General features: G+C 40.2%; 1 protein-coding gene across 1 annotated transcript in view; it reads left to right on the forward strand.

Moving 5' to 3' along the window:
- Positions 1-27,300, forward strand: part of LOC106873897 (drebrin-like protein A) — a 45,367-nt gene extending 18,067 nt beyond the window's left edge. Inside the window, exons 2-13 of the mRNA XM_089366099.1 lie at positions 10,058-10,113; positions 12,781-12,893; positions 15,879-15,953; positions 16,066-16,206; positions 17,531-17,608; positions 19,435-19,521; positions 20,918-21,040; positions 21,723-21,803; positions 22,992-23,095; positions 24,165-24,544; positions 25,839-25,955; positions 26,900-27,300. Coding sequence (XP_089222225.1) covers positions 10,058-10,113; positions 12,781-12,893; positions 15,879-15,953; positions 16,066-16,206; positions 17,531-17,608; positions 19,435-19,521; positions 20,918-21,040; positions 21,723-21,803; positions 22,992-23,095; positions 24,165-24,544; positions 25,839-25,955; positions 26,900-27,036 — 1,492 coding nt within the window. The 3' untranslated portion in view covers positions 27,037-27,300. The remainder of the gene's footprint in view (positions 1-10,057; positions 10,114-12,780; positions 12,894-15,878; positions 15,954-16,065; positions 16,207-17,530; positions 17,609-19,434; positions 19,522-20,917; positions 21,041-21,722; positions 21,804-22,991; positions 23,096-24,164; positions 24,545-25,838; positions 25,956-26,899) is intronic.
- The last annotated feature ends 413 nt before the right edge of the window (positions 27,301-27,713 follow it).

Here is a 27,713-nt window from a genome sequence, read left to right on the forward strand (position 1 = left end):
TGTAATAAACCTTGCATTGTACAGCTCTGCTGTCATTGAGGGAGATAAACAGACAGACTGTCAGACGGATGGACAGACAGACAGACAATGTAGGGTTAAGTAAACAATTCAGTTTCACTGGAGGTAAGATAAGCTCTGTGATGCTGGTGCCATGAAACAAGGTGCATCTGGTGCATTCTGAAACATGGTTAGTCTGAGGAAAGATATCAGCTGTAGAGGCACTACCAATTCTAGGCTGGGCCGAGGGTTGGAGAGTAGCTGTGAGTGTCTATTGTAAGGTTATTTTTCCTGTTTTCTTTTTGTTTTTTCCTCTTAGCATTTAGATTATTCTCTCAAATGTAATCCTTTGTATTATAGGCACAAGGCCTGAAATTTTAAGGGGAGGGGACTAGTGATTACATCGACTCCAGTGCTTGGCTGGTACTTATTTTATCGACCTTGAAAGGATAAAAGGCAAAGTCAACCCCGGTGGAATTTGATCTCAGGATGTAATGACAGATGACATACTGCTAAGCAGTTCGCCCGGCGTGCTAACGATTCTGCCAGCTCACTGCTTTTACTCTGTTGAATATTCTTCTTCTTAATCCTTTTTGCCCCTTCTGGAGCATAGGGCCTCAACAGTTATTTTCCACTTTTTGCAGTCATTCGTGTATTTCTTGTCTGCTTCCCATGTTAGGCCGGTGGTCCTGAGCTCATCCAAAATGCTCGCTTCCATGTCTGCTTCGGGCGTCCTCGCTTCCTTTTCCCCTGCAGGTTTCAGTCAAGTGCTTGTCGCGTCACATTTAAGGGTTCTTTCTGCAGTGTGTGTCCGATCCATCTCGATTTCCTTTGTCTAATCTGAACATGTATGGGCTCCTGGTTGGCCCTTTCTCACAGGTCGGTGTTTGGCACTCTGTCGAACCACTTCAGATGGAGGATCTGCCGGAGACTTTTGTTGATGAAGGTCTGGATGTTCTTGTAGTTGCTGCAGGTGCCTCTCCGCATCATTTTGAATTAATCATGCATTATCTCGTAGCTTCGACATTTTGATGATGTGATTTTCTATTCTCATAATGACATTGTAGGATATGTATGAGAAGGTAGATCTGGCCAGTTTGAATATAAAGGTAGGTAAAATATTTCTGCCAAATATGACTGGTTTAAACACGAAAGGGTTAAACTTTTTAAGATAATCAGAACCATGTATTCCTTTATCCTTTTATTCTTTTACTTGTTTCAATCATTTGACTGCGACCATGCTGGAGCACTGCCATAAAGGGTTTTAGTCAAAGAAATCGGCCCTGAGGCTTATTCTTTGTAAGCCTTGTACTTATTCTATCAGTCCCTCTGTGTGGTACCTTGGGCAAGTGTCTTCTATTATAGCCTTGAGCTGACCAAAGCCTTGTGAGTGGATTTGGTTGGCGGAAACTGACAGAAGCCTGTTGTATATATATATATATATGTGTGTGTGTGTGTGTGTGTGTGTGTGTGTGTATTTGCCTCCCACTATCGCCTGGCAACTGATGTCGGAGTGTTTATGTCCCTGTAACTTAGCAGTTTGGCGAATGAGACCTATAGAATAAGTACTAACCTTACAAACAGTAAGTGCTGGGGGATCGATTTCTTCGACTAAAACAACCTTTCAGGTGGTGCTCCAGTATGGCTGCAGTCAAATGACTGAAACAAGTAAAAGAACACATCTATCTATCTATCTATCTATCTATCTATATATATATATATATATATATATATATATATATATATATATATATATATATATATATATATATATATGTGTGTGTGTGTGGATGGAGAGATGGGTGAGTAGGTTCTTAAGAAGATAGAATATCTTAGAGAGATATATTACATCAAAGAAGGCTGGCTGAGAATAATTGTCTAGGGAGGAAAAGTCATTAGTCATCAACATATATGCACACAAATATCATTTGTGTGTGTATATATATATATATATATATATATATATATATATATGTATATATATACACACACACAATACACAAACAGGTGTGTGTGTGTCTGTATGAGTATATATATATGTGTGTGTGTGTGTACATATCAAGTTTATGCACTCGAAGTATATATATATATATATATATATATACTTCCTTTTACTTTTCATTCCTTAGTAGTTCATGCTATGACACATTTCGGTTAGATTGTGATGGTGGTGGTGATAACAATATAACATCCTCACCCTCGCTGTCTGTCTTTTCAGTCTTTGGCTTTTTATTTTGTTTCCTCCAACTAACATCCCACCCCCACCCTACCCCCACTTTTATTGAATACTGCCAACCCCACCGGCAGCACCATTACATGTCCCCTCCACTATCATCACATCATCACCATTACAACTCCTCCTCCTCCTCCACGTCTTTTCTACCATCACCATTACATGTCTCCTCCTCCTTCTCTGCCTCCACTACTAACATCAAGGCCGACTCTGCTTATTAGCATTATGGAAGCCATCAGTTTCAGTGGAGTTCAACCATGAGAGGAGCGTGTGTGAAGTCTTTGGAAATAGCAGTCAAATCTCACTCAAGCCACAACCCATTGTCTGCTCTTTTGAAAAAGACAATGTGTTGTGTAATGTCTTCCTGGGGTACATTATGTCTGAAAGGAAGATGGAAGGGACATGATTGGAGTGTCTTTGATTAGGGGTTCACTGAATCATGACTAAGCAACAATTACCATCTTTGGTGTGGCTGTGTTGGTAAGAAGCTTGCTTCCCAACCACATGGTTCCGCTGCATGACACCTTGGGCAAGTGTCTTCTACTACAGCCTTGGACCAACCAAAGGCCTTGTGAGTGGATTTGGTTGTCGGAAACTTAAAGAAGCCCTCAAAGGTTGTTGGAAGCTTAAAGGCGGCGAGCTGGCAGAAACGTTAGCATGCCAGGCGAAACGGTTAGTGGTATTTCGTTTGCCGTTACGTTCTGAGTTCAAATTCTGCCGAGGTCGACTTTGCCTTTCATCCTTTTGGGGTCGATAAAATTAAGTACCAGTTACGCACTGGGGTCGATATAATCGACTTAATCCCGTTGTCTGTCCTTTGTTGTCCCCTCTATGTTTAGCCCCTTGTGGGCAATAAGGAAATAGGAAACTTAAAGACCATTGTGCATATATATACAAGTATATATCTGTGTGTGTGTCTTTGTGTCTGTGTTTGTCCCCTCATCACCACTTGATAACCGGTGTTGGTGTGTTTACATCCCTGTAATTTAGCAGTTTGGCAAAAGAGTCTGATAGAACAAGTACTAGGGTCAAGAAATAAGTTCTGGGGTTGATTTGTTTGAGTAAAACCCTTCAATGTGGTGCTCCAGCATGGCCGCAGTCAAATGACTACCACCAAGGGTTAACGAGGATCACCAACATCACTACTAATAGCATCATCTTCATCATCATCATGAACATAATGATCAACATTCCTAACACCGCCACCACCACCACCACAACTGTCACCACCACTACCACCACCACCACCACAACTGTCACCACCACTACCGCCAACACCACCATTTACAGCACTACCGTCACCACCACCACCACCATGACCACAACTGTCACCACCATCTACAACACCACCACCACTATCAGCGACACCACTACTGTCACCACCACCATTAACAGTACCACTACGAATACCATTACCACTGTCACCAACACCACCCCCATCACTGCTACCACCATCACCACCACCGACACCACCACCACTGCTGTCACCTATACCATCATCCACAACACATGGGAATACTATTATGTGTGCTTGGAATTATAAATAAACAAACAGAAAAAAAAATGATAAAAATGAAAGAAAAAGAAGGCAAAGTGATGTGTTTGACTGCCTGTTAGTGAAGAGGTTTTGGTGTTAGGGACACACAGACAGATTTATAGAAGAAGTAAACACTGAACATTGTCTTGTGGGTGGCAGGGTGGTTACTTCTCATTTCTCACTTGATTTTCAACTCCCTTGGCCATAAGGGGTGCCTTTGTGCTGCTGCTGCTGCTATATATAGAAGTGTGCACCAAGACACACACACACACACACACACACACATATATATATATATTCCTTTTTTCTTTTACATGTTTCAGTCATTTGGCTGCTGCCATGCTGGAGCACTGCCTTTGAAGGGTTTTTTTTTTTAGTCGAAGAAATCGACCTCGGAACTTATTCTTTGTAAGCCTAGTACTCATTCTATTGGTCTCTTTTGCCGAACTGCTAAGTTACGGGGACATACACAACAACATCGGTTGTCAAGCGATGGTGGGGAGACAGACACAAAGACACACACACACACATATATACATACACGATGGGTTTCCTTCAGTTTCCATCTACCAAATCCACTCAAGGCTTTGGTCAGCCTGAGGCTATTGTAGAAGATACTTGCCCAAAGTGCCACACAGAAGGACTGAGCATGGAACCATGTGGTTTGGAAGCAAGCTTCTTAGCCCACAGCCACATAGACATACTCATGCACGATTACAGTTCATACACAAACTTTCACATACTTATATTCAAGCACATACGCATGCACACTTATGCTGCTTGTGCCACCCACATCCATTCATGCTGTGTCTTTTTCTTTCTTTGCAAGTGCATCAGCGTTTTCACGTACACATCCACATGGTATAGACACTCACATACACATGCATAGGCACACACACACGTGTGCATATGCATACTGAACAATCATATACGAACAGTGTCAGTTAGGTACATGTACACTCTTGCTGCACATATGCCAGTTTTCACACTCAAGCACTTGTCTATAAATACATACTAGTACAGATTTGGTTGTGTAGTTAAGAAACATGCTCCTTACCAATGTGGATTTGGGTTCAGTCCCACTACATGGCACCTTGGGCTAGTGTCTTCTGCGATAGCCCTGTGCTGACCAAAACCTTGTAAGTGATTTGTGGGTTTGCGAGACAGAAAGCGGAAGAAATCCACACACACACACACACACCTACCTACCTACCTTCCTTTCTCAGACAGTCCCAGTGGAAGCAGTCCAGTCATTTGGCATAGCATTCATAAACCATTCAAGAACTGTTTGGTACACCTTCAATTTGATGGCCAACCTAATACGTCTCTTCTCATACACTGATTCACGTGATACATAAATATCAAAAGAAACTGATAGAATAAGTACCAGTCTTTTAAAGAATAAGTCCTGGGGTCAATGTGTTTGACTAAAGGTGGTGCTCCAGCATGACCGCAGTCAAATGACTGAAGCAAATAAATGAATGTATATGATGGCACCTGTGCCCAGCGTCGCCTTCCTGGCACTTGTGCCGAGCCAGTGGCATGTGTAAAGACATTCAAGCGAGATCGTTGCCAGTGCCGCTGGACTGGCTCCTGTGCAGGTGGCACATAAAATACACCATTTTGAGCGTGGCCGTTGCCAGTACCGCCTGACTGGCCTTCATGCCGGTGGCACGTAAAAGCACCCACTACATTCTCGGAGTGGTTGGCGTTAGTAAGGGCATCCAGCTGTAGAAACTCTGCCAAATCAGATTGGAGCCTGGTGTAGCCATCCGGTTCACCAATCCTCAGTCAAATCATCCAACCCATGCTAGCATGGAAAGCGGACGTTAAATGACGACGATGATGATGATGATCAAACGAGACCGATAGAACAAGTACTAGTCTTTTAAAGAATAAGTCCTGGGGTCGATGTGTTTGACTAAAGGTGGTGCTCCAGCATGGCCACAGTCAAATGATGAAGCAAATAAAAGAATACACACACACACACACACACACATATGCATAAATTTGTTTTTTTTTTGCATACATGTATATGTCCTTATGTGTGTGTGTGTGTGTATATTGATGTTCATGTGCATATATATATATGTGTGGGTGTATGTATGTATTTGATGTATTTATAGAAGTTTGTATAGAAGTATTCCTTAAACTTAAGTAAAATCAGGCCAAGGTCAACTTAGTCTTTCATTTAAAAAAGTTTCCAATCACAAATCTCTAGAAACACAGAACAGTAAAAATGTTGACCTATATTACTTCTGGAATCAGTTCCAATCTTCCAGATTCTGTGATCATATCCCGCCCTTGTCCACTTGGGAAGTACATGTAACTGGTCACCCATTTTGGAATCACCATTTGAGACACCTTGGTTCTTTAGCTTGTTGCATGTATCCACAGCAGGTCTCCCAGATTAAGATCCCTCCTTCCCTCCCTCCTTCATACCTTCCTTGCTTCCTTCCCTCCTACCTCCCTCCTACCTTCCCTCTCTCCTCTCTCCCTTCTACCTTCCTTCCCCTCCTCCCTTCTCCTCCTCCCTTCCTTCCTCACATGTTTCTCTCACATCTCTTGCCTTCCCCTCCCCCTTTCTCCCCCTTCTCCCCTTCTCCCCCTTCTCTCTGTTCATCCATTCCTGTCCCTCATTCCCTTCATACCCCCTCTCTCTCTCTTTCCAGGCATGGCTGTGTAGTAAAAACCTTGCTTCCCCACCACATGTCTCTGTGTTCAGTCCTACTGTGTGACACCTTGGTTTTGGGCTGACCAAAGACTTGAGAGTGGATTTGGTAGATCAAAACTGAAAGAAGCCTGTTACATGTCTATATATATGTATATATTTATGTGTGTATATATGTCTATATATTTATGTCTATATATATATATATATATATATATATATGGGAGAATATACAAAAAATAACAACAGATGAGGACAGGTGGTGTAAATAACAAAAGTATATATTAGTATGACGCTCGGGAATACGGAAACTCTTTGACGTTTCGAGCTACGCTCTTCAACAGAAAGAATACGGAGACAAGGAGAAAAAACACGGAGAAAAAAAATTGAAAGTGTTCAGTCAACGGTCAATCATAATAATGGCCGATCATAACAATGGCTGACCGGAAGTTAGAAATTCTTATTTCAGGAGAGCTAAGAAAGGGGGAGATAACAAACGGTGATCGGGAACGAGGGGCTGTGTGTGGGAGGTAGAATACTGGTGATCTTGATGTATGTAGTGTGAAAATGGGGGAAGGGAGAAAGGGAGAAAGTAGTTGGTCAGTTGTAGTGTGTGCGTGGTGTGATGCGAGGGTATTGGTGTGGTGTGCGTGGTGTGATGCGAGGGTATTGGTGTGGTGTGCGTGGTGTGATGCGAGGGTATTGGTGTGGTGTGATGTGAGGGTGTTGGGAGGTGGGGAAGGCATGGGTGGAGTGTGGGGTGGAGGTAGGGGTCTGTGGGTAGGATGGGGTATGTGGGTAGGGGTGGGTGGTGGGTGTGAGGAATTGGATGGGGTGGAGTGGGAAGGTAGAGTAGGAGGGTGTTGGGGTGTGGTGGGATGAGCTTATGAGGGGGTGTTGACGAGGAGGGAGAAGGGGAAGGTGGATGTAAGAGAGGGGGAAGATGGGTATGGGAGGGGAGAGGAGAGGAAGAGAGCAGAGAGGGTGGGTATAAGAGAGGGAAGGGGGATTGAGAGAGGGGGAAGGTGGGTATGGGGGGGGGGGGGAGAAAGAGGGGAAGGTGGGTATGGGGGGGGGAGAAAGAGAGGAAGAGAAAGAGAGTGAGAGAGAGGGAAGAGGGGTATGGGGGGGGAGAAAGAAAGGAAGAGAAAGAGAGTGAGAGAGAGGGGAAGAGAGTGAGAGAGTAAGGGTGAGAGAGTAAGACAGTAGGAGTGTAGAGAGTAGGAGAGTAAGAGTGTAGAGAGTAAGAGTGAGAGAGGGGGGAGTAGGAGAGAAGAGAGTGAGAGAGAGTAAGAGAGAGGAGAGAAAGAGTAGGGGTGAAGAGAAGTGGGAGTGGAGAGAAGTATGAAGAGAGGTGAAGAGACTTACAAAGAAGTAGGAGTCAGAGCAGGAGGTGGGGGAGGGGAGAGATTGGTGGTAGGAGGGAGGGTGGGCGAGAGAGACAGGAGGAGGGGGTTAGATGAAGAGTGGAGGGGAGTTGAGCCCATGTGGCGCAAAGGAGCGAAGATAGAAGATTAATCCCTGTTCACGGCGCAAATATATATATGTATGTGTTTTTGTGTCCCCACCATCGCTTGACATCTGATGTTGGTGTGCTTACATCCCTGTAACTTAGCAGTTCAGCAAAAGAAACTAATAGAATAAGAACTAGGTTTACAAAGAATAAGTCCTGGGGTCAGTTTCTTCAGACTAAAACCCTTTATGGTGGTGCTCCAGCATGGCTGCAGTTAAATGGCTGAAGTGAGTAAAAGGATGAAAGAAAATGTGTGTGTTTGTATGTGTGCGTATATATATGTGTGTATGTGTGCATATATATGTGTGTGTGTTGTGTGTGAGTATATATCTGTGCATATTATGTGTGTGTATATAAACTATACATTAGCCAACAGCAATGGAAGGCCACATTCCAGTCTGGGTAGATTTTAATTAATTGGCTCAAGAATGTTAATTAGTATTGTGGTCAATTGATACAATTTGGCCTCATCTACACCAGACTGACCAGTTGGACAACAGCTATTTATATACACATACACACTCCTGTTGGTGAGTGTTTGTGTATGCATGAATATGTGTATGTATGCTTTTGCATGTGTATATGTACATTCACACAAATGCATACATACACACACACATATATACATGTATCCACCCCTATATATATATATATATATATATATATATATATATATATATATATATATATATATATATATTATGTCTGTGTGTGTATATGTATATATGTTAATGTTTGCTGTTATGATCCGTATTAATAATAATTTTACATTAGTCTGATGGGTTACTTTATACTTTTGTAGAATACAAATTTATTATTCATGAATAAGATTATCATTGTCAGTGGCTATGAAGCTTCAGTTAGCTAAGTAGTCCAACAAATGGCTGGCCGAAACTTCAAAGTCACTATTAGTAATTTTCTTGTTTAAGAATAACACACACACACACACAGGCGCGCACACACATTCATACAGTGAGTCAGAGTGAGTCTGTTCTGTATGTTTGTAAAATATGAATGTTAATATCACAATAGTACTCAATGTTTGGAGATAGAGCTAATGAAAATAAGCATGCCGTAGTTAAACAACTAAATATACTGATAAGAACTTATATATATACATATATATATATATATATATAGGTTATGAAGGGTAATGGAGTCAACCAGACCCTAATGATACAATATACATGGATATTTACTGTTGGAATGGAACTATACTCCAAGTACTTTTTCTTCTTTGTTTTTTCTTCTCCGCATCGCTCTCATTTCTTTCTGCAGATCTACTCATACAGATGTAATAATCTCTATCTTATACTATTACCATCTCTGATGAAGGGATACATTGTACATTCCCTGAAACAGCTGTAAGACATTCTACATAAAATATAAATTTACTTATGCCATTGATCTCTTTATCTCATTCTTATATATATATATATATATATATGATGATGATTGTAATGATGATTTATTACAAGCACAAGCATAGCTTTATGTGATTCCCAATCATATGGTTTTGGGTTCAGCCCCAGTGTATGGCACTTTGGGCAAATGTCTTCAACTGTAGCCTTGGGCTAACCAAAGCCTTGTGAGTGGATTTGGTTAACAGAAATCAAAAGAGGTCCATCGTGTGTGTGTGTGTGTGTGTGTCTTCAACAAGGGTACACACATAATAATAATAATAGATAGAGAGGTGAGTTCTTAACTTTTGTATACGATTGCCGCAATCCATCACTAAGGCAAACATAGCTGACGTAATCCATCACTACGGCCAACTTAATGACAAAAAGCGCAACTCGAAAGTAACTTACTTACTGGTGCTTTGAACAATAATTCGGCATCTCGCGTGCCTTCCACAGGTTCAAAATAAAATAAATGTCAGTCTAATTCACTTTTTAGTTTATATAAAGGACTGGTAACTCAACAGAAATATAATAGATAGAGAGGTGAGTTCTTAACTTTTGTATACGGTTGCCACAGTCCATCACTGAGTTACCAGTCCTTTATATAAACTAATAATAATAATAATAATAATAATAATAATAATGATAATTATGCTATTTTCAATGATGACAATAATAATACTTTTTTTATTTCATGTTACAGGGCCTTATTTGGATATGTAGGGACGTCTGATGTTTTGAAAGTGGTTGAAAGAGGCTGTAAGTACAACTCTTCTTCACTATAATTGTTTGGATTGGCAGAAATTGTCAGAGCATCGGACATTTTGGTGGAATTGATAAAATAAAATACACTTCAAGTACCGGAGCCAGTGGTTTGGTAGAGTCGGTAGAGCATTGAATATAATACATGTGGTATTTCTTCTAACCCTTTAGGTTCTGAGTTGAAACCATGATGATGTCATCATTAAATTTTTTCTTTTTTTTCTGGGCGCCAAAGCATATAGTACCTGTCAAGTACTGGGGCAGGGGGGTCATTAAAATTCCAATTACCATCCTTATTCATAATGGTATAGTTTTACTTTGGCAGAGACCATCAGTAATGTGTGTTGGGTATGGAATAATAGGTAGAGTACCAGACTAAATGCATATTAAGTTCAAGCCTTGTCAGGATCAATAAAATAGTAAAGACCCCCTTCAGTCATGAATGATCTGGGGATTGCACCTAGAAAGTACCCCTCTGAGGCATAAATTTGGGCAATTAAATACTACATTTTTATAACTATATTTAAAGGTTACAAGTGAGTTGAACGCTAAAGATTGTTTGCCAACATAACATGGCAGTCCTGGTTTAGGATGAATGTTGCTGTAATTTAGCCCCAGGAGACATCATCTCCAGCTGGCTATACAACACAATCTGTGTCCTTATATTTTCGAACAAGGGAATCTAGGACCCCCACTCAGCTCATTGCGATTTGGGGTGATAGATTCCCTTGTTCGAAAATATAAGGACAGAGATCGTGTCATATAGCCAGCTGGAGACGATGTCTTCTGGGGCTAAATTACAGCAACATTCGTCCTAAACCAGGACTGCCATGTCATGTTGACAAAAATCTCTACTCCAAAGTACTGTTGCTGAATATCTCACATTGTGAGATTTAAAAATAGTAATTTTCTGAATTGAACACTTACAAAAGGTTTTCAAAACCACTATCCATCCAATATAACCTGATAATCTAATATATATATATATATATATATATATATATATATATATATATATATATATATATATATATCCATCCATACCATATCTAAAATAGTGCACAAACACTTACACACACACACTCATGCACACACACACATACATAAACACATGCAGAAACACATGTGCACACACATGCACAAATGTACACAAACACATACACACAAACATGTGCACAAAGACACACACACACACACACGTTTCAGTTTCGACCTCCCATATCCACTTGCAAGGCTTTGGTCAGCTCAGGGCTATAGAAGAAAACACTTGCTTCACAGTGGGACGACCACAGACCATGTGGTTGGAAAACAAGCATTTTACCACACAGCCACACCTGCATCTATTGGAAATATTGGATAATGTGGCTGTGAATGCAATGTCCATTTGTATAGTTCCTTCTTTAACCTTCTCCACACTTTTGTCACAGTTTTTCACCCCACCCACATGTTTTCTCTACTGCAGCTCCAGGTGCTTCATGTTGCCTTGAGTGGGGGTGCTTGAAATAAACACTTTGCAAAGTTTATTTCTGCTACTTTAAGCTGGAAGCAGCCTACTTTCAATTCAGAGCAAGGCTAAGCTTCCGTTTTCCGATACCATTTTCGTTGTTTATTTACTCATGATGAGGCACACAAACTTTGAAATCAGACTGGCAAGTGTTCTCGCCTAAACTGTGCTGTTTATGTCAACACATTTGCATTTTAAGCTTTTTTTTTTTTTGATTCTCTTTTCAATGTCAGAATGTGCATACAGAACAAAATGCATTACATCAAAATATTATTCATGCATTCCTATATTAGTATACGTGGAGGCACAATGGCCCAGTGGTTAGGGCCATATATATATATATATATAAAACCAAAATACAACAGGTATGAACAATAAGCCTAGGACATCACAGTATATCTAGTGAGACATCCCATTCTTTATGCATGTACCTGATGTGACACAAACTACACAAACGGATGCAACACTAGTTGATGGCAAAATCCTACCCAAAATGGACAGTTGCAGGTTGAAACGATCGTTGTTGCACTGAATAAAGACTACTGTTAAATCTATCTTCCATTTTCTTCTTCAATTATTATTATTATTATTATTATTTTATGTTTGACTTTTGTTTTGCATTTGTACAAGTTGGATCCAAGTCTCACCCAGAGACCTCAAGAGACAACAAGTTAGAAGTTCATGTAGGTGTTATGCCTAGGGTACCATATATTTAGATTTGTACATAGTGTTGTTCTAGAGAATGTTTAAGAAACCATAAGAAAATTATGTGTTTGTTTTAAAATTTGAGATCACAGATTATTATTATTATTATTATAATATATATCATCATCATTATTTAACATCCTTCTTCCATGTATGCAATATTTATAAATGCTTGTTTAATAAGTTTGTTTAATTGATACACTTAACATTTTACTGGCTGAAAGACTGCAATGCAGTTTAGGTGAAATAATATTTAACAGTAATAGAATTTGTTTACATTGTGTTTTCTTTTCCATTAAAACTGACTTCTCAAATCATTTTTATGAGTGAATCCTTTTTATAGTTTCTGTCCTCATTCTCCTTCTGCCTGTCTTTGTCTCTTATTTTTCTTTCTCTCACCTTCTCTGTTGTCTCTCTCACTCACTGACTCTTTCTCTCTTTATCTCACCGTGCAGCTGATGGCATCGAAGAATTAGTTGATGAGGTCAACAGCAGCAAGGTCCAGTATGCCTACTGTCGAGTTAAAGATCCAAACACAGATCTCCCAAAATATGTCCTTATCAACTGGGTAAGAACTTTTCTCAGTTTGGAAAATTATGTACAAATTCTTCTCTTATTCTTTCACCGATTCCAGTTGTTGGATCATGGCCATGCCGGGATTCCATTTTCAAAAGCTTTACTCTGTTATATCAATGTCTTTATTTTAGTTCAATACTCATTTCATTGATCATTATTTATTGACTAGCTGAGTTTTATAATGCATACATGCATATATATTTATATACACACAGATATTTATATACACACACATATTAAAGCTATGAGATAATACATGGATGGCTGTTGCCAGTACTGCCTGACTGGCCTTTGTGCCGGTGGCACATAAAAGCACCTACTACACTTTCGGAGTGGTTGGTGTTAGGAAGGGCATCCAGCTGTAGAAATTCTGCCAGATCAGACTGGAGCCTGGTGCAGCCATTTGGTTTCACCAGTCCCCAGTCAAATCATCCAACCCATGCTAGCATGGAAAGCGGACATTAAACGATGATGATATGAATAATGTTTATATGTACATATAGGCATATATGAATATATACATATATATTTGGAGTCAACAGATGAGATCCAGAGATGCTCAATATAGAAAGCACTCAGATGATTTGAACTTACACTCTGAAATCTTTACTGAGTACTAAGTCTGCAAAGTAATCAGTAGCTATGAGAGGAATCCAGGTGAGCAGATATGGAGATAATGATGCAAATAAACAAATAAACGCACTTGGGCTTGATAAATGAGATATACGGTGAGAATGGATGAGGATAGCTGCCTGAAAAAGTGCCACACCCTAACAGTTGAGGGAACCCGTGGAAGAGGTAGGCCCAGGAAGACCTGGGCTGAGGTGGTGAGGCAAGACCTTCGTACATTGGGCCTCACCGAGGCGATGACTACTGACCAAGACCTTTGGAAATGTGCTGTGCGTGAGAAGACCCGGCAAGCCAAGTAAGATCGTTGCCAGTGCCCCTGGACTGGCTCTTGTGCGGGTGGCACATGAGATGCACCATTTTGAGCGTGGCCGTTGCCAGTACCGCCTGACTGGCTCCTGTAGGATTTTCGAGCGAGATCGTTGCCAGTGCCCCTGGACTGGCTCTTGTGCGGGTGGCACATAAAAGACACCATTTCGAGCGTGGCCGTTGCCAGTATCGCCTGACTGGCCTTCATGCAGGTGACACGTAAAAGCACCTACTACACTCTCTGAGTGGTTGGCGTTAGGAAGGGCATCCAGCTGTAGAAACTCTGCCAAATTTAGATTGGAGCCTGGTGTTGCCATTCGGTTTCACCAGTCCTCAGTCAAATCGTCCAACCCATGCTAGCATGGAAAGCGGACGTTAAACGATGATGATGATATATATTTGTGAATAGAGAGAAACAAAGACAATAAACATTCATGTAAAAATATATAGACATTTATCTGTTAACAGAGTACAAAGACACAGGAAATTAAGGGGAGAAAGTATGGTTTACAGGTCCGACAGCTGTGGTTTTCAATAGGGCCAGAGAAAGAGGGAAGGAGACGAATGGGGAGTGGTATTTGAATAGGATAGTATGGAGGGAAGGTTGGGGAAGAGTATTTGTGGTTGATAGGAAGTGTTTTGAACGCTAGAGCTGTATTACTGCACCAACGCCCGCAATTCTAACATCAGATTTTGCCTCCTGTTTCGCATCTCTCATGAATACAGTTCTCAGATACTTAACAGCCATCTCCACTTATCTCATTAAGTGAAATGTATATGCGGAATATATAACTAGTGGAATAGTAATGGAGTGTATATATGTATGTATATTTGTTTATTCCAAGTTGTAGGTCATAGTTTTCCTCATAAGTTGCTGAAATTTGGTACAGGAGAGCGTTTTTGTGAAAGAGAAGGATGTGACTTTTAGGCTATATATTATTTCTATCTATTATCTTTCACTTGCTTCACTCATTAGACTGTGGCCATGCTGGGGCACCACGCTGAAGGGTTTTTTTTTAGTCAAATAAAATCAACCCTGGTACTTATTTTTAAGTCTTGTACTTATTCTCTTGGCCTCTTTTGCGAAACTGGCAAGTTAGGGAGATGTCAACAAACCAACACTGGTTATCAAGAGGTGGGGGAACAAATACATACACAAAGACACGCACACACACTTATACAATGAGCTTCAATGAGCTTCCACAAACATTCAATCTACCAAATTCACTAACATGGCAGTGGTCAATCAGGTGCCATTTGTGTGAACTGGGGTCATGTGTACATGCCACCAGCATTTGTGTAACACTGGTATCTGCCATGACTGCAAATATGCTCAGCTTGATTGGTCTTCTCAACCATGACACAACGCCAAAGGTATTGGTCATTGCGTCCAAGGGCCAAAACTCGAAAGGCTCAATGCTTGAGAGGAACTCAATCTCCTTGCCTCCATGAGGCCCAACACTTGAATATATATATATATATATATATATATATATATATATATATATACACACACACACACACACACATACGCATATATATACATATATAAATATACTTACACACACACACACACACACACACATACATATATACACACACATGCATACATACACATACATATGCATACATGCACATATATATATATATATATAGAGAGAGAGAGAGAGAGAGACAGAATGTCAGACAGATATATACGCTCATGCACACACACACACACACACACACACATATATATATATATATATATATATACACACACACAGGGTGTCCACAAGGTCTGGGTACATGGAGTAAATAAAATCATAACATAAACAATTAAATATAAGAAATAATAATTTCTTAAAGTATGTGTTAGTCCCCATGTACCCCATGCCATTTGTGTGACAGGTGCAACTGGAACAACCAGAGATTACCTGAGTCTTGTCATCAATGATTTTATTTGTATTTAGATAATAAATTTGATTTGATTTTAATTAATTAATTTTTTATATTTTTTATTTTTTCTGCTTTATTTACCTTTATTTTTTTTTTATTCCAGCAAGGCGAAGGCGCCCCTGAGAACATGAAATTCAAATGTACAAACCATGTACGGGACGTGAAAGCCCTGTTTAAGGTCAGTGCTTTGCCCTTCCTTACTTCCTTCCTCTCTCCCTCCCTCCCTCCCTCCCTCCCTCCCTCCCTCCCTTTCTTTTTTTTATTTGTTGTATTTGTTTTCTTTGGTGCAGGGCGTCCATCTGGTTCTCAGTGCCAGGTCTGAAGACGACTTGGACGAAGACGACATCAAGAAGAAGGTCTCCAAATCTTCCGGTTCCAACTACAGCTACCACAAAGAACAATCCAAACCAGAACCCCCACCTGCACCGGTTGTAAGTGCTTCCTTTCATTAGCTCTCATCCATAGAATTTTTGGTCTGGAAAATTAAATTCGCATACCTGAAGATACAATATATGCATGTGTGTATATGTGTATATCATCATCATCGTTTAACGTCCGCTTTCCATGCTAGCATGGGTTGGACGATTTGACTGAGGACTGGTGAAACCGGATGGCAACACCAGGCTCCAATCTAATTTGGCAGAGTTTCTACAGCTGGATGCCCTTCCTAACGCCAACCACTCAGAGAGTGTAGTGGGTGCTTTTACGTGTCACCCGCACGAAGGCCAGTCAGGCGGTACTGGCAACGGCCACGCTCGAAATGGTGTCTTTTATGTGCCACCCGCACAAAAGCCAGTCCAGGGGCATTGGCAACGATCTCACTCGAAAACCCTACGAAGGCCAGTCAGGCGGCACTGGCAACGGTCACGCTCAAAATGGTGTATCTTATTTGCCACCCGCACAAGAGCCAGTCCAGGGGCACTGGCAATATATATATATGTAATATGAAATATATATAATTTAGAGAAAAGAACCACAATTCTTAAACTCATCGATGAAAATCCACAGTCACATATAAATTTTGATAAATTAAATTAAATTGAGTTTTTACCTGTAAATTTGGATTTTTATCCCTAATATTATTATCTTAATTGTGTGTGTGTGTGTGTGTGTGTGTGTGTGTGTGTGTGAAGGCATGTGGCTTCGTGGTTAGGGTATTCAGTTCACGATCATAAGGTCTTGGGTTCAATTCCCAGTGGCATGTTGTGTCCTTGAGCTAGACACTTTACTTCACATTGCTCCAGTCCACTCAGTGGCAGAAATGAAGTGTACCTGTAATTCAAAAGAGCCTGCCTTTCCACTTCTCTGTCACACTGAATCTCTCTCAGAACTACATTATGGGTATGGGTGTCTGTGGAGCGCTCAGCCACTTGCACATCAGTTTCATGAGCAAATTGTTCTGTTGATCGATCTACTTGTCGTCGTAACCGACGGAGTGACAGTTTTTATTTCTTCATATATTTGTGTGTATGCGTGTATATATTTGTGCGTGTGCACATGTTTGTCTTCCACCCACAAAAGCTCGTTCTGCTTAGCTTACGTTCTCTGTAACTTTGCACATCAGAAAAAGAATTAATAATAGAATAAGCATGAGACTTAAATTGAAGTGATTAGATTGTTCCACTAAAGCTTTCAAGGCATTGGCCTGACATGGTCCTGTCCAATGACTCAAAGCTCTAAAACGATTAAAAGAATGTCTTCTTACAATTATGGATCTGATTCCAGTTCTATCTTTCTTTCTTTCTTTTTTTTTAGAGTTCAGTATACCAGAAAACTTATGCCAAGAAGGATATCAACACAAAAAAGCGAGATGAATTCTGGGCAAAAACTGAGGTCAGTATATCTCTTTGATCCAAGCTACACTTGGATGGTGGAGGTGCAATGGCCCAGTGGTTAGGGCAGCAGACTCGCGGTCATAGGATCGCGATTTCGATTCCCAGACCGGGCATTGTGAGTGTTTATTGAGTGAAAACACCTAAAAGCTCCACGAGGCTCCGGCAGGGGATGGTGGCGAACCCTGCTTTACTCTTTCACCACAACTTTCTCTCACTCTTACTTCCTGTTTCTGTTGTGCCTGTAATTCAAAGGGTCAGCCTTGTCACGCTGAATATCTCCGAGAACTACGTTAAGGGTACACGTGTCTGTGGAGTGCTCAGCCACTTGCACGTTAATTTCACGAGCAGGCTGTTCTGTTGATTGGAGCAACTGGAAACCTCGACGTCGTAAGCGACGGAGTGCCAACAACACTTGGATGATGGATGCAATACAGCAAGCTTAGAGAGTCTGTTCGTTTATATCTTTTTTGTCACTACTACTATGTCATCTCTAACGTGTGTATGTGTGCATAAGTGTGTGTATGTATATATATACACACAAGTCAGCAGACAAATGAAATTGGCACTCAACCCTTTTAGTAAGGATTACATAAATTATTTACTAACGTTATTTACATTATTTACATTTGACGGATATTTGTCCTCGTCTTGTTTGCTGTTAACACAACGTTTCAGCTGATATACCCTCCAGCCTTCATCAGGTATCTTGGGGAAATTTCGAACCTGGGTTCTCATTCCTGAGGTATTTTCGATATCCTCCTCCTCCTTCTCACTGCCTCGAATCAAACTCGGAATCCAGGCTGTGACCTGAATAGTAATAATAATAATAATAATAATAATAATAATAATAACATCGAAAAATACCTTCAGAATGAGAACCCAGGTTCGAAATTTCCCCAAGACTCCTAATGAAAGCTGGAGAGTATATCAGCCAAAACATTGTGTTAACGAATAAGAAGAGGACAAATATCCGTCAAATGTAAAATGTATACTATAAACACCATTGACTTGTATGCTGGAAAATATACCGTATTTTAATGTGTATAAGGAACCCTTTTTTGTCAAAAATTAGGTTAAAAAGTATGGGAGTTTTTTTATACATGAATAGTATTATATTGTTTGACGTCCGCTTTCCATGCTAGCATGGGTTGGACGATTTGACCGAGTACTGGTGAACCAGATGGCTGCACCAGGCTCCGATCTGATCTGGCAGAGTTTCTACAGCTGGATGCCCTTCCTAATGCCAATCACTCCAAGAGTGTAGTGGGTGATTTTACGTGCCACCGGCACGAGGGCCAGTCTGGCGGTACTGGCAACGGCCATGCTCAAGTGATGTTTTCTACGTGCCACCTGCACAGGAGCCAGTTCAGCGGCACTGGCAATGACCTCGCTTGAATGTCTTTTCACGTGCCACCAGCACAAGTGCCAGTAAGGCTATTCCCTTACAAAACCTTTTTTTCCAAATTTTAATCCCCCAAAATTAGGGGGTTCCTTATACATGTTAAAATACGGTAGTATACAAAGGCATGCTGAAAAATTCCAAATTTTGGGTAAAAGAAAATACAGGAGGATCAGTTAATTACGATTTTATTCAACAGATTCCCCTCTCAGATTCACACACTTATCGCAGCAGTCCTTCAGTTTTTCTAAGCCCTGTAAAAGAACTCGGAGGGTTGGGCCTCCAATCAGGTCTATTGCAATACCTTTAAAGCAAGGAACTTTGCAGCACCCTCTTGTATATCCATACTTACACATATAAATGTATGTATGTACATACACACACACACACATATATAACTTCCCTCTTTCTCTCCCTACTTTCAGGAAGAAGAAAAGAAACGTCAACAAGAGGATCGAGACAGGTTAGTGAAGGAGAAAGACAAACTTGAACAAGATCGGAAGAAACGAGAGGTTTGTGTGTTTGGATGTTTTACACCAATAAGATAGTTGTCTTATAAGTCGGCGAGCTGGCAGAAACATTAGCACACCGGGCGAAATGCTTAGCGGTATTTCGTCTGCTGTTACGTTCTGAGTTCAAATTCTGCCGAGGTCGACTTTGCCTTTCATCCTTTTGGGGGTCGATAAATTAAGTACCAGTTACGCACTGAGATCGATGTAATTGACTTAATCCCTTTGTCTGTCCTTGTTTGTCCCCTCTATGTTTAGCCCCTTGTGGGCAATAAAGAAATAAGATAGTTGTCTTTGGATCCTGTGTTCAAATCGAGCTGGTGATGGCTTTGACCTTTGTCCTTCCAAAGGTTGAGGTAAATGGAAAAAGTACAGTTCCACTCATTGCTACCATTATGACTATATTGTTGTTAAAGCAGTGGATTGGTACAATCATTAGACCATTGGATATAATGCTTTTCAACACTTCTTCTGATGCTTTAGATTCTGAGTTCAAATCTTGCCAAGGCCGATTTACCCTTTCATCATTTCGGAGTCAATAAAATATAGCACCAATTGAGTGCTGGGGGTCAATGTGACTAACTTAGCTATTCATCTGGAATTGCTGGCCTTGTTCCAAAATTTGAAGCCATAATTATTATTATTATTATTATTATTGAGTGAGAGAGCATTGCATGCCATCAAAGTGACACTGGGGTAAAATATACAAAGCCCGTTATACCCACCATGACTACCCGTCTGACAAGGGATACACCAGGCACATGCATCACAACCATATGTGTGTGACATGGTGATCTCATATGAAGATAAACAGCGCATGACCTCGCAGGTGGGGCCCCAGTTAGAATTTTCTTCAGGTTGAATAGCCCATTCCGCTCAAAAGGTCCCTGAATAAGTGTTGTTTAAGGATGTTGAGCAAAACACCCATGTTTCCAAAGGTGAATTATCCAGACCCTGAAGAATTCCTCTCAACACATGGTTATGATGCTCCCCCACTACTTCTGCTCATGATCAGAGATGCACATATCGTCAGCCACCAAGGGACATGCTCAACTGGTTAATATTATTATTATTATTATTATTATTATTATTATTATTATTATTATTATGGTAGCAAGCTGGCACAATCGTTAGCACACCGGACAGAACACAGCAGTTTACCTTCTTTATGTTCTGAATTCAACTGACTCCTTTGATTTTTAGTATGAAAAACAAGCAAAACCTAATATTAATGTAATATAATAATTCAAAGGAATGAGTCCTTTGGTGGGGAAGGGGGGGGGGTCAATGAAATAAATACCAGTTGAGTACTGGGGGTGGAATTAATCGACTACCCGAAATTTCAGGCCTTGTGCCTATAATAGAAAGAATTATTATATTGATTTGTTGTCATTTTCAGGAACAAGAAACAGCAGAGCGTGAGAAGAAGATCCGAGAGAAGATGAAAGTAATCAATCAACAAAAGGTTTATGAATCGAAGACCAAGACTACAGCAAATAAACAGGAAGAGAAGGAGAATTGGGTCTGTACTGTTATCCCTCCTCTTCCTTCACCCCTCTTTTCATACAACTCTGTCTCTTTCATGTGGTAGTTCTATTCTTTACATCTGTCTTCCTTCCTCTCTCTCTCTCTCTCTTTCTCTCTCTCTCTCTCTCTCTCTCTCTCTCTCTCTCTTTAGACAGTTCTTTCTTTTACTTTTTTAAGTTGTCACAACTAAAATGCATCTCACAAAGCTGTACTAGGAATTTCTGTTTCCCATTTGCTTTGATAGGCAAATAAGTTCTCAGTTTTATGTTGTGTATCATTGCCAATAACATCACTTAGTTATAACGTCTGATACGGCTTGTTAATCAGCACAGCAACACTACCTAGCAAAGCCCAACCTGTATTGAGAAACAAAAAGGGATGGTCGCAGCTAGATTGTCTTTGACTTTAGTAGGCCTGCTGGGATAAAACTGACCTGGGACTAAACATTACCATCATCATCATCATCATCATCATCATCATCCATAACAGCAATACAGCCGTCCCAAGACAAACAACCCTGGGCTTAAGCAATATATGTCTCCTTCACTCCCTGAATTACTAAGTCATTAAGATAATGTGTTTTGGGGAATGGAATGAAAGACAAGACATCATCCTGAAATAACTGCTTTTTGTATCTTTTAATGTAATCCTCCCTATTGTATATTTTTTGTTTCAAGGCTAAAGTGCAGGCGGAGTGTAAGAAAGATGAAGAAGAGAGAAGAATGCGCAGTGAATCCCTACGTAAGGAAAGAGTCGCTGTAAGTCTACTTTTATTATTATTATTATTATTGTAAGATACAGAAATAAATTTATTTCTGTATCTTACAATACATCTCAACACTTCTAAAAGCAAACTTTATTTGTTTACTTTCATCGTAAAGTTGAATTTAACGTTAGCGTCTTATGAAGCTACATTTATAAGTTCTAAAATTGCAGAAGAATTCGTTGCTGGGCAGTTTAGTTTAATGGTAAAACACTTGAAGCGTAATCACAGAGATGTGAGTTCGAGTCTCATGGCTGGCCGGTAACGTATTTTTCTGCATTATATGGATAATTTATCCTGATCACGCTATTTATAGCATTATCACATGTTTGAGAAATAAATTTATTTCTGTATCTTACAACGCTTCTAAAAGCAAACTTTGTTTACTTTCATCGTAAAGTTGAATTTATTATTATTGTTGTTGTTGTTGTCAAAGGCGGTGAGCTGGCAGAATCGTTAGCACGCTGGACGAAATGCTTAACGGTATTTCACCCGTCGCTATGTTCTGAGTTCAAATTCCGTCGAGTTCGACTTTGCCTTTCATCCTTTCGGGGTCGTGGCTAGTACCCTCCTGCAAAAATTTGTACCTTGTGCCTATAGTAGAAAAGATTGTTGCTGTTGATTATTATTATTATTATTATTATTATTATTATTATTATTACTATTAAGGTGGTGTAAGGCTGGCAGAATCATTAGCATGCTGGGCAAAATGCTTAGCGGCTGTTCATCTGTCTTTATGTTCAAATTCTGCTGGGGTCAGCTTTGCCTTTCATCCTTTTGGGGCTCAATAAAATAAGTTACAGTCAAGCACTGGGGTCAATGTAATCGACTAATCCCCTCCCCAGAATTTTACTTTCTGGAGGAGTAACCTCAATCCTATAATTATTATCATCATTGTTATTATTATTATTATTATTATTATTAAGGGAGGGAGTTGGCAAAATTGTGAGCACATTGGGTGAAATGCATAGCAGCATTTTGTCCCTTTTCACATTCTGAGTTTAAATTCTGCTGAGATCAACTTCACCTTTCATCATTTTGGGGGTTGATAAATTAAGTACCAGTGAAACACTAGGGTCGATGTAAAGGATTATAATGAATGTGATGGTGGTGATGACGATGATGAGGATGATTATATTGGATTGATTGATCGTTTTTTTTTGTTTTTTTTTTATTGTTTCAGGAGGCACAGAATGTGGTGTCTAACAAGACCCAGAGTAAACGGGCTTTATTTGAGCAGAGATCCCGAGAAGTGGAATATGACCCAGCACCAGGTCCTCCACGTAGGTAAGTAAAAAAGCCAAAAGCATAAAACCCCTAGCTGGCAACTGGAGGAAGGGACTGTCCCCTCAATCAATACACTGCTGTGGGCGCCACTGGAGCCTGGTGTAGCCACCTGGTTCACCAGTCCTCAGTCAAATCGTCCAACCCATGCTAGCATGGAAAGTGGACGTTTAAACGATGATGACGATGATGATGTTATTCCATGCCTTCCAATCCAAGGCATTGGCCTTCGCATGCTGGACATCGAGGTGCTGTAACTTCAGGTCTTTATCCATGTCTTTGTTGGTGTACTGTGCTAGATTCTCCAGTGCTTGGATCACTGCTGCTACAAGAGATAGTGTAGTAGTCTTCTGGTGTTCATTCTGTTGATGTGACCAGACCACTGCAGCCTATACTACTGGACTTGGTCTTCAATGGTTAGGTGCTGCTGACATTGTTCTCAGATGTTGTTGAGATTTGGTTGCATAGACACCAAAGATTTGCTGAAGACACCACATCTGGACCACCTTGAGCTTGTTCAGGTTTTGTCCCTCCACATGGGTAAGACACCATGACCACCTCTACCTTCATAATTTCCGGATTGTATGCTTCGTTGCATTTTATTCTTGGACTGCATTATCTAACATACTCTCTCTTTACTCTTTTACTTGTTTCAGTCATTTGACTGTGGCCAAGCTGGAGCATGGCCTTAAAGGGTTTTAGTCGAAGAAATTAACCCCAGGACTTATTCTTTGTAAGCCTAGTGCTTATTCAATTGGTCTTTTTTGCCGAACTACTAAGTTACAGGGACATAAACACACCAACATCAGTTGTCAAGTGTTAATGGTGGGGGAAAAACACACACACACACACACACACACGATCGGCTTCTTTCAGTTATCATCTACTAAATCCATTCACACGGCTTTGATCAACCCAAGGTTATAGTAGAAGACACTTGCCCATGGTGTCACGCAATGGGACTGAACCTAGAACCATGTGGTTGGGAAGCAAGCATCTTACCACACAGCCGCACCTGTGCCTATGTTTATTGAATGTCATTATTTCCATTATTTATTTTTTTGTTTTCAAGGCAATCACTGGATCATTATGTCGACGGCTATAATGAACCGACGAGTCCTGAGCCCATCTCCCCAACAGGCCCTCCGCCTCAGGTGCCTCCCAGCCTACAGTCATCGCGCCATGACGGCTACGAAGTGCCAGTCAGCCGACGACATCTACAGCAAGAGCAGCAGCAGCATCATACTCCCTCGGTTCCTCTCCCGCAACCAGTGGCCCCTGCGGTTCAGATGAGAGCTATCTCACCCCAACCGGAACCCGCTGACACCGCCATCAATCTATTACGGGACAGCCTGCCCAGACGGCAGACTGATGACGACGACGACGATGACGATGATGATGAGGACGAGGATGACGATATGGAGTATGACGCTATGACCATTAAGAGAAAAGGTATGGATGGCTATGATTGCTGGTGATTGCTTCTTAAACTCCTCTCTCACGTGATTTTTTTCTCATGGTTTAACCTTTCAGTATTCAAATTATTCTGTCAAATGTAATCTTTGTTTACTCACATTGTTTTGAATTAATCAGGCATTATCTCTTAGCTTTGGGATTTCTATGCCGAACTGGCTCCTGTGCAGGTGGCACGTAAAATACACCATTTTGAGCATGGCCGTTGCCAGTACCGCCTGACTGGCCTTCGTGCCGGTGGCACATAAAAGCACCTACTACACTCTCGGAGTGGTTGGCGTTAGGAAGGGCATCCAGATGTAGAAACTCTGCCAAATCAGATCGGAGCCTGGTGTAGCCATCTGGTTTCACCAGTCCTCAGTCAAATCGTCCAACCCATGCTAGCATGGAAAGCGGACGTTAAACGATGATGATGATGATGATGATGTACCTGTTGCCAAAGTAGATCATATTTCCTCATGGCAAGACATGCATTTGCCAAACGAAACAAACAGTACAGCTTGTATGAGAGTGACGCTTATTTACAACTATCTATCATGCTAGAAGAATATTCATGGAAAATATTTGCAACAGTGCAATACCAAGAAGAGGATAAACAGTTGTGTCATTCTTATCCCTCAGGAAGTGTTGTTGGGATGTAGATGTTGTTGTTGTTAATGTTTTTGGTGAGAGGTTTCTTCCTGTTTTGGGAAAAACCACTGGAACAGCAATGCATTATGTTTCACAATCCATTCACACACACACACACACACACACGCACACACACACACACAGTATATTGCCTTGGTGCTTCTATTGTTCCTTCTCGTATATCTTCAGTTGATCCACTCTCTCTTCTCCCATTCTCACTTGATAACTACTTTCTTCAGTACCAAAGTATAAATGTATACACCACCTTGCTCTTTCCCTCTCTCTTCCCTCTTCTTTCTTTCTCTCTTTCGAAACATCTTCACCATCAATGTATTAGTAATGCACGTGCACACTCACACTTGTGCCTATGTATGCCTGTATGCGTCTGTATGTGCATAAAAGTAATTGAGCAAGCTTCATATGTCACAATACCAAGCACTCAATATAATGAATATAGATCTAATTTCGCAACCATAGAAACCAACCAAAACTGTGACATATGCATATATACACAACCCTTTATTGTTTTTCTCTCTTCATTCTTGTTCCACTCTCCCAGTTTTTTTTTTTCTCTTTCAGTTTCACTATCCACCATCACAATGTATTAAATATCTGTGTCTTTCTCCCTTTCTAACAATATCAGTTCCTGTAGCCAAGGAAGTGCCCGAGCCGGAACCTGAACAGCCAGCAGAAACAGAGGAAGAATTCCCACCCAAAGACAAAGGAATGTGTGTGAGGGCATTGTATGACTATCAAGCAGGTTGGTCTTTTCCTCTCATCTCGCTCTCTTTTTCCCTCTGTATATGTGTATGAGTACACGCACACACACATGCGCACACACGCACACATGGCAAGCTGGCAGAAACGTTAGCACGCCGGGCTTTACGGTATTTCCTCTGCCGCTACGTTCTGTGTTCAAAATTCCACTGAGGTCGACTTTGCCTTTCATCCTTTACCTATTAGGCCATCAAACCAACACCTGAGAAACAGATTAAAAATGAGATATTTAAATCTATTTTTATTATTGATTGACACTATTATAGATTTAAGTACCTCATTTTTGACAGCAATTAGTGGGTCTCCTACATATATATATATATACATACATATATATAATAATATAGATTTAATCAAAAGATTAAATGTGGTACTTAAAATGTTTGAGGCACCAGAATTTGGTAGGGTAAAAACAAAATCAAGAGATTTGGTGAATAAAATTTGAAGAAAAGCAACAAAATTTCAATAAGTTATAGCAGTATGTACGTTTCGTACAAACTTCATTTATTCATGTAGTGAGAACACTACATAAAATGTACAATGAAAATGTACTCCTCAGCTGCATAATGGAATTTCATTTTAGAAAGTCATTTTGTAGATGTGTGCAAAAAACAAGAGTAAGAGAAGAAAAAATACCATCTTGACTGGGCTGCCATTCAACAGTCCTATTGAATTTTTGTTGCTTTTCTTCAAATACATATATATATATACATACATACATACATACATACATATACATACATACATACATATATATATAAGCTTTGTGATTGAATTTGGTAGGCGGAAGTTACTACCGTGTGTGTATATTTTCTATATATATATATATATATATATATATATATACACACATACATACCTCAATATGTGTATGTTTTGAAACCTCTGATACTACTACTTACCTAACTTCCTTTTCTATTCTTCCAGCTGATGACACAGAAATTTCTTTCGACCCTGATGACGTCATCACCAATGTCGAGCAATTTGATGAAGGTTGGTGGAATGGTATTTCACCAAGTGGAGAGTATGGAATGTTCCCAGCCAACTATGTAGAGGTTATTTAAACCAAACACAACACCCTTTTCATCTGCAAATGATGATGATGATGTTGATTATTATTATTATGATTAATTTCATTATTATTATGCAAAAAATCATTATTGTTAATTACCATATAATATCATAATTATCATGATCATAATTATTATGTTTATTATTATTATTATCATTATTATTATTATTATTTATACAATCATGTTATTAAAAGTAGTAGATTTGCTAAAGCATTGGAGAGCATTGAATAAAACACCTTGCAGTATTTAGATATTTACCTGCATGTTATGAGTTCAGAATTATCCAAGGTCCACTTTCTGCCAACCAAATTCACTCTCAAAGCTTTGGTTGGCCTGGGGCTATAGCAGAGAGCACCTGCTTCAAAGTACCCTCTACTACAGCAAACTTCTAAGCCATATCCGTACCTCTGTGCTGTGGGTCTGCATCCAGAATCATGAACCATATCTGCAAAACACAACTAAGGAAGCCTCTTCATAGAAACAGAAATGCTCATCTGTCTGTTTTACATCCTCGTTTTCATGCCGGCATTTGTCTGAGGAACACATATTACTGAGGCATTGATTCAAGTATGTACGTATAAATATCTATGTCTGCTTCTTTGTTCAATTTACATCCTTTCTTCCATGCTAGCATTGATTGGGGGAAAACCTATTACTTAGGCATTGTT

The sequence above is a fragment of the Octopus bimaculoides genome, chromosome 18 (genome assembly GCF_046866305.1).
Source record: "Octopus bimaculoides isolate indiv1 chromosome 18, ASM4686630v1, whole genome shotgun sequence".
In the NCBI taxonomy this organism is placed as follows: Eukaryota; Metazoa; Mollusca; class Cephalopoda; order Octopoda; family Octopodidae; genus Octopus; species Octopus bimaculoides.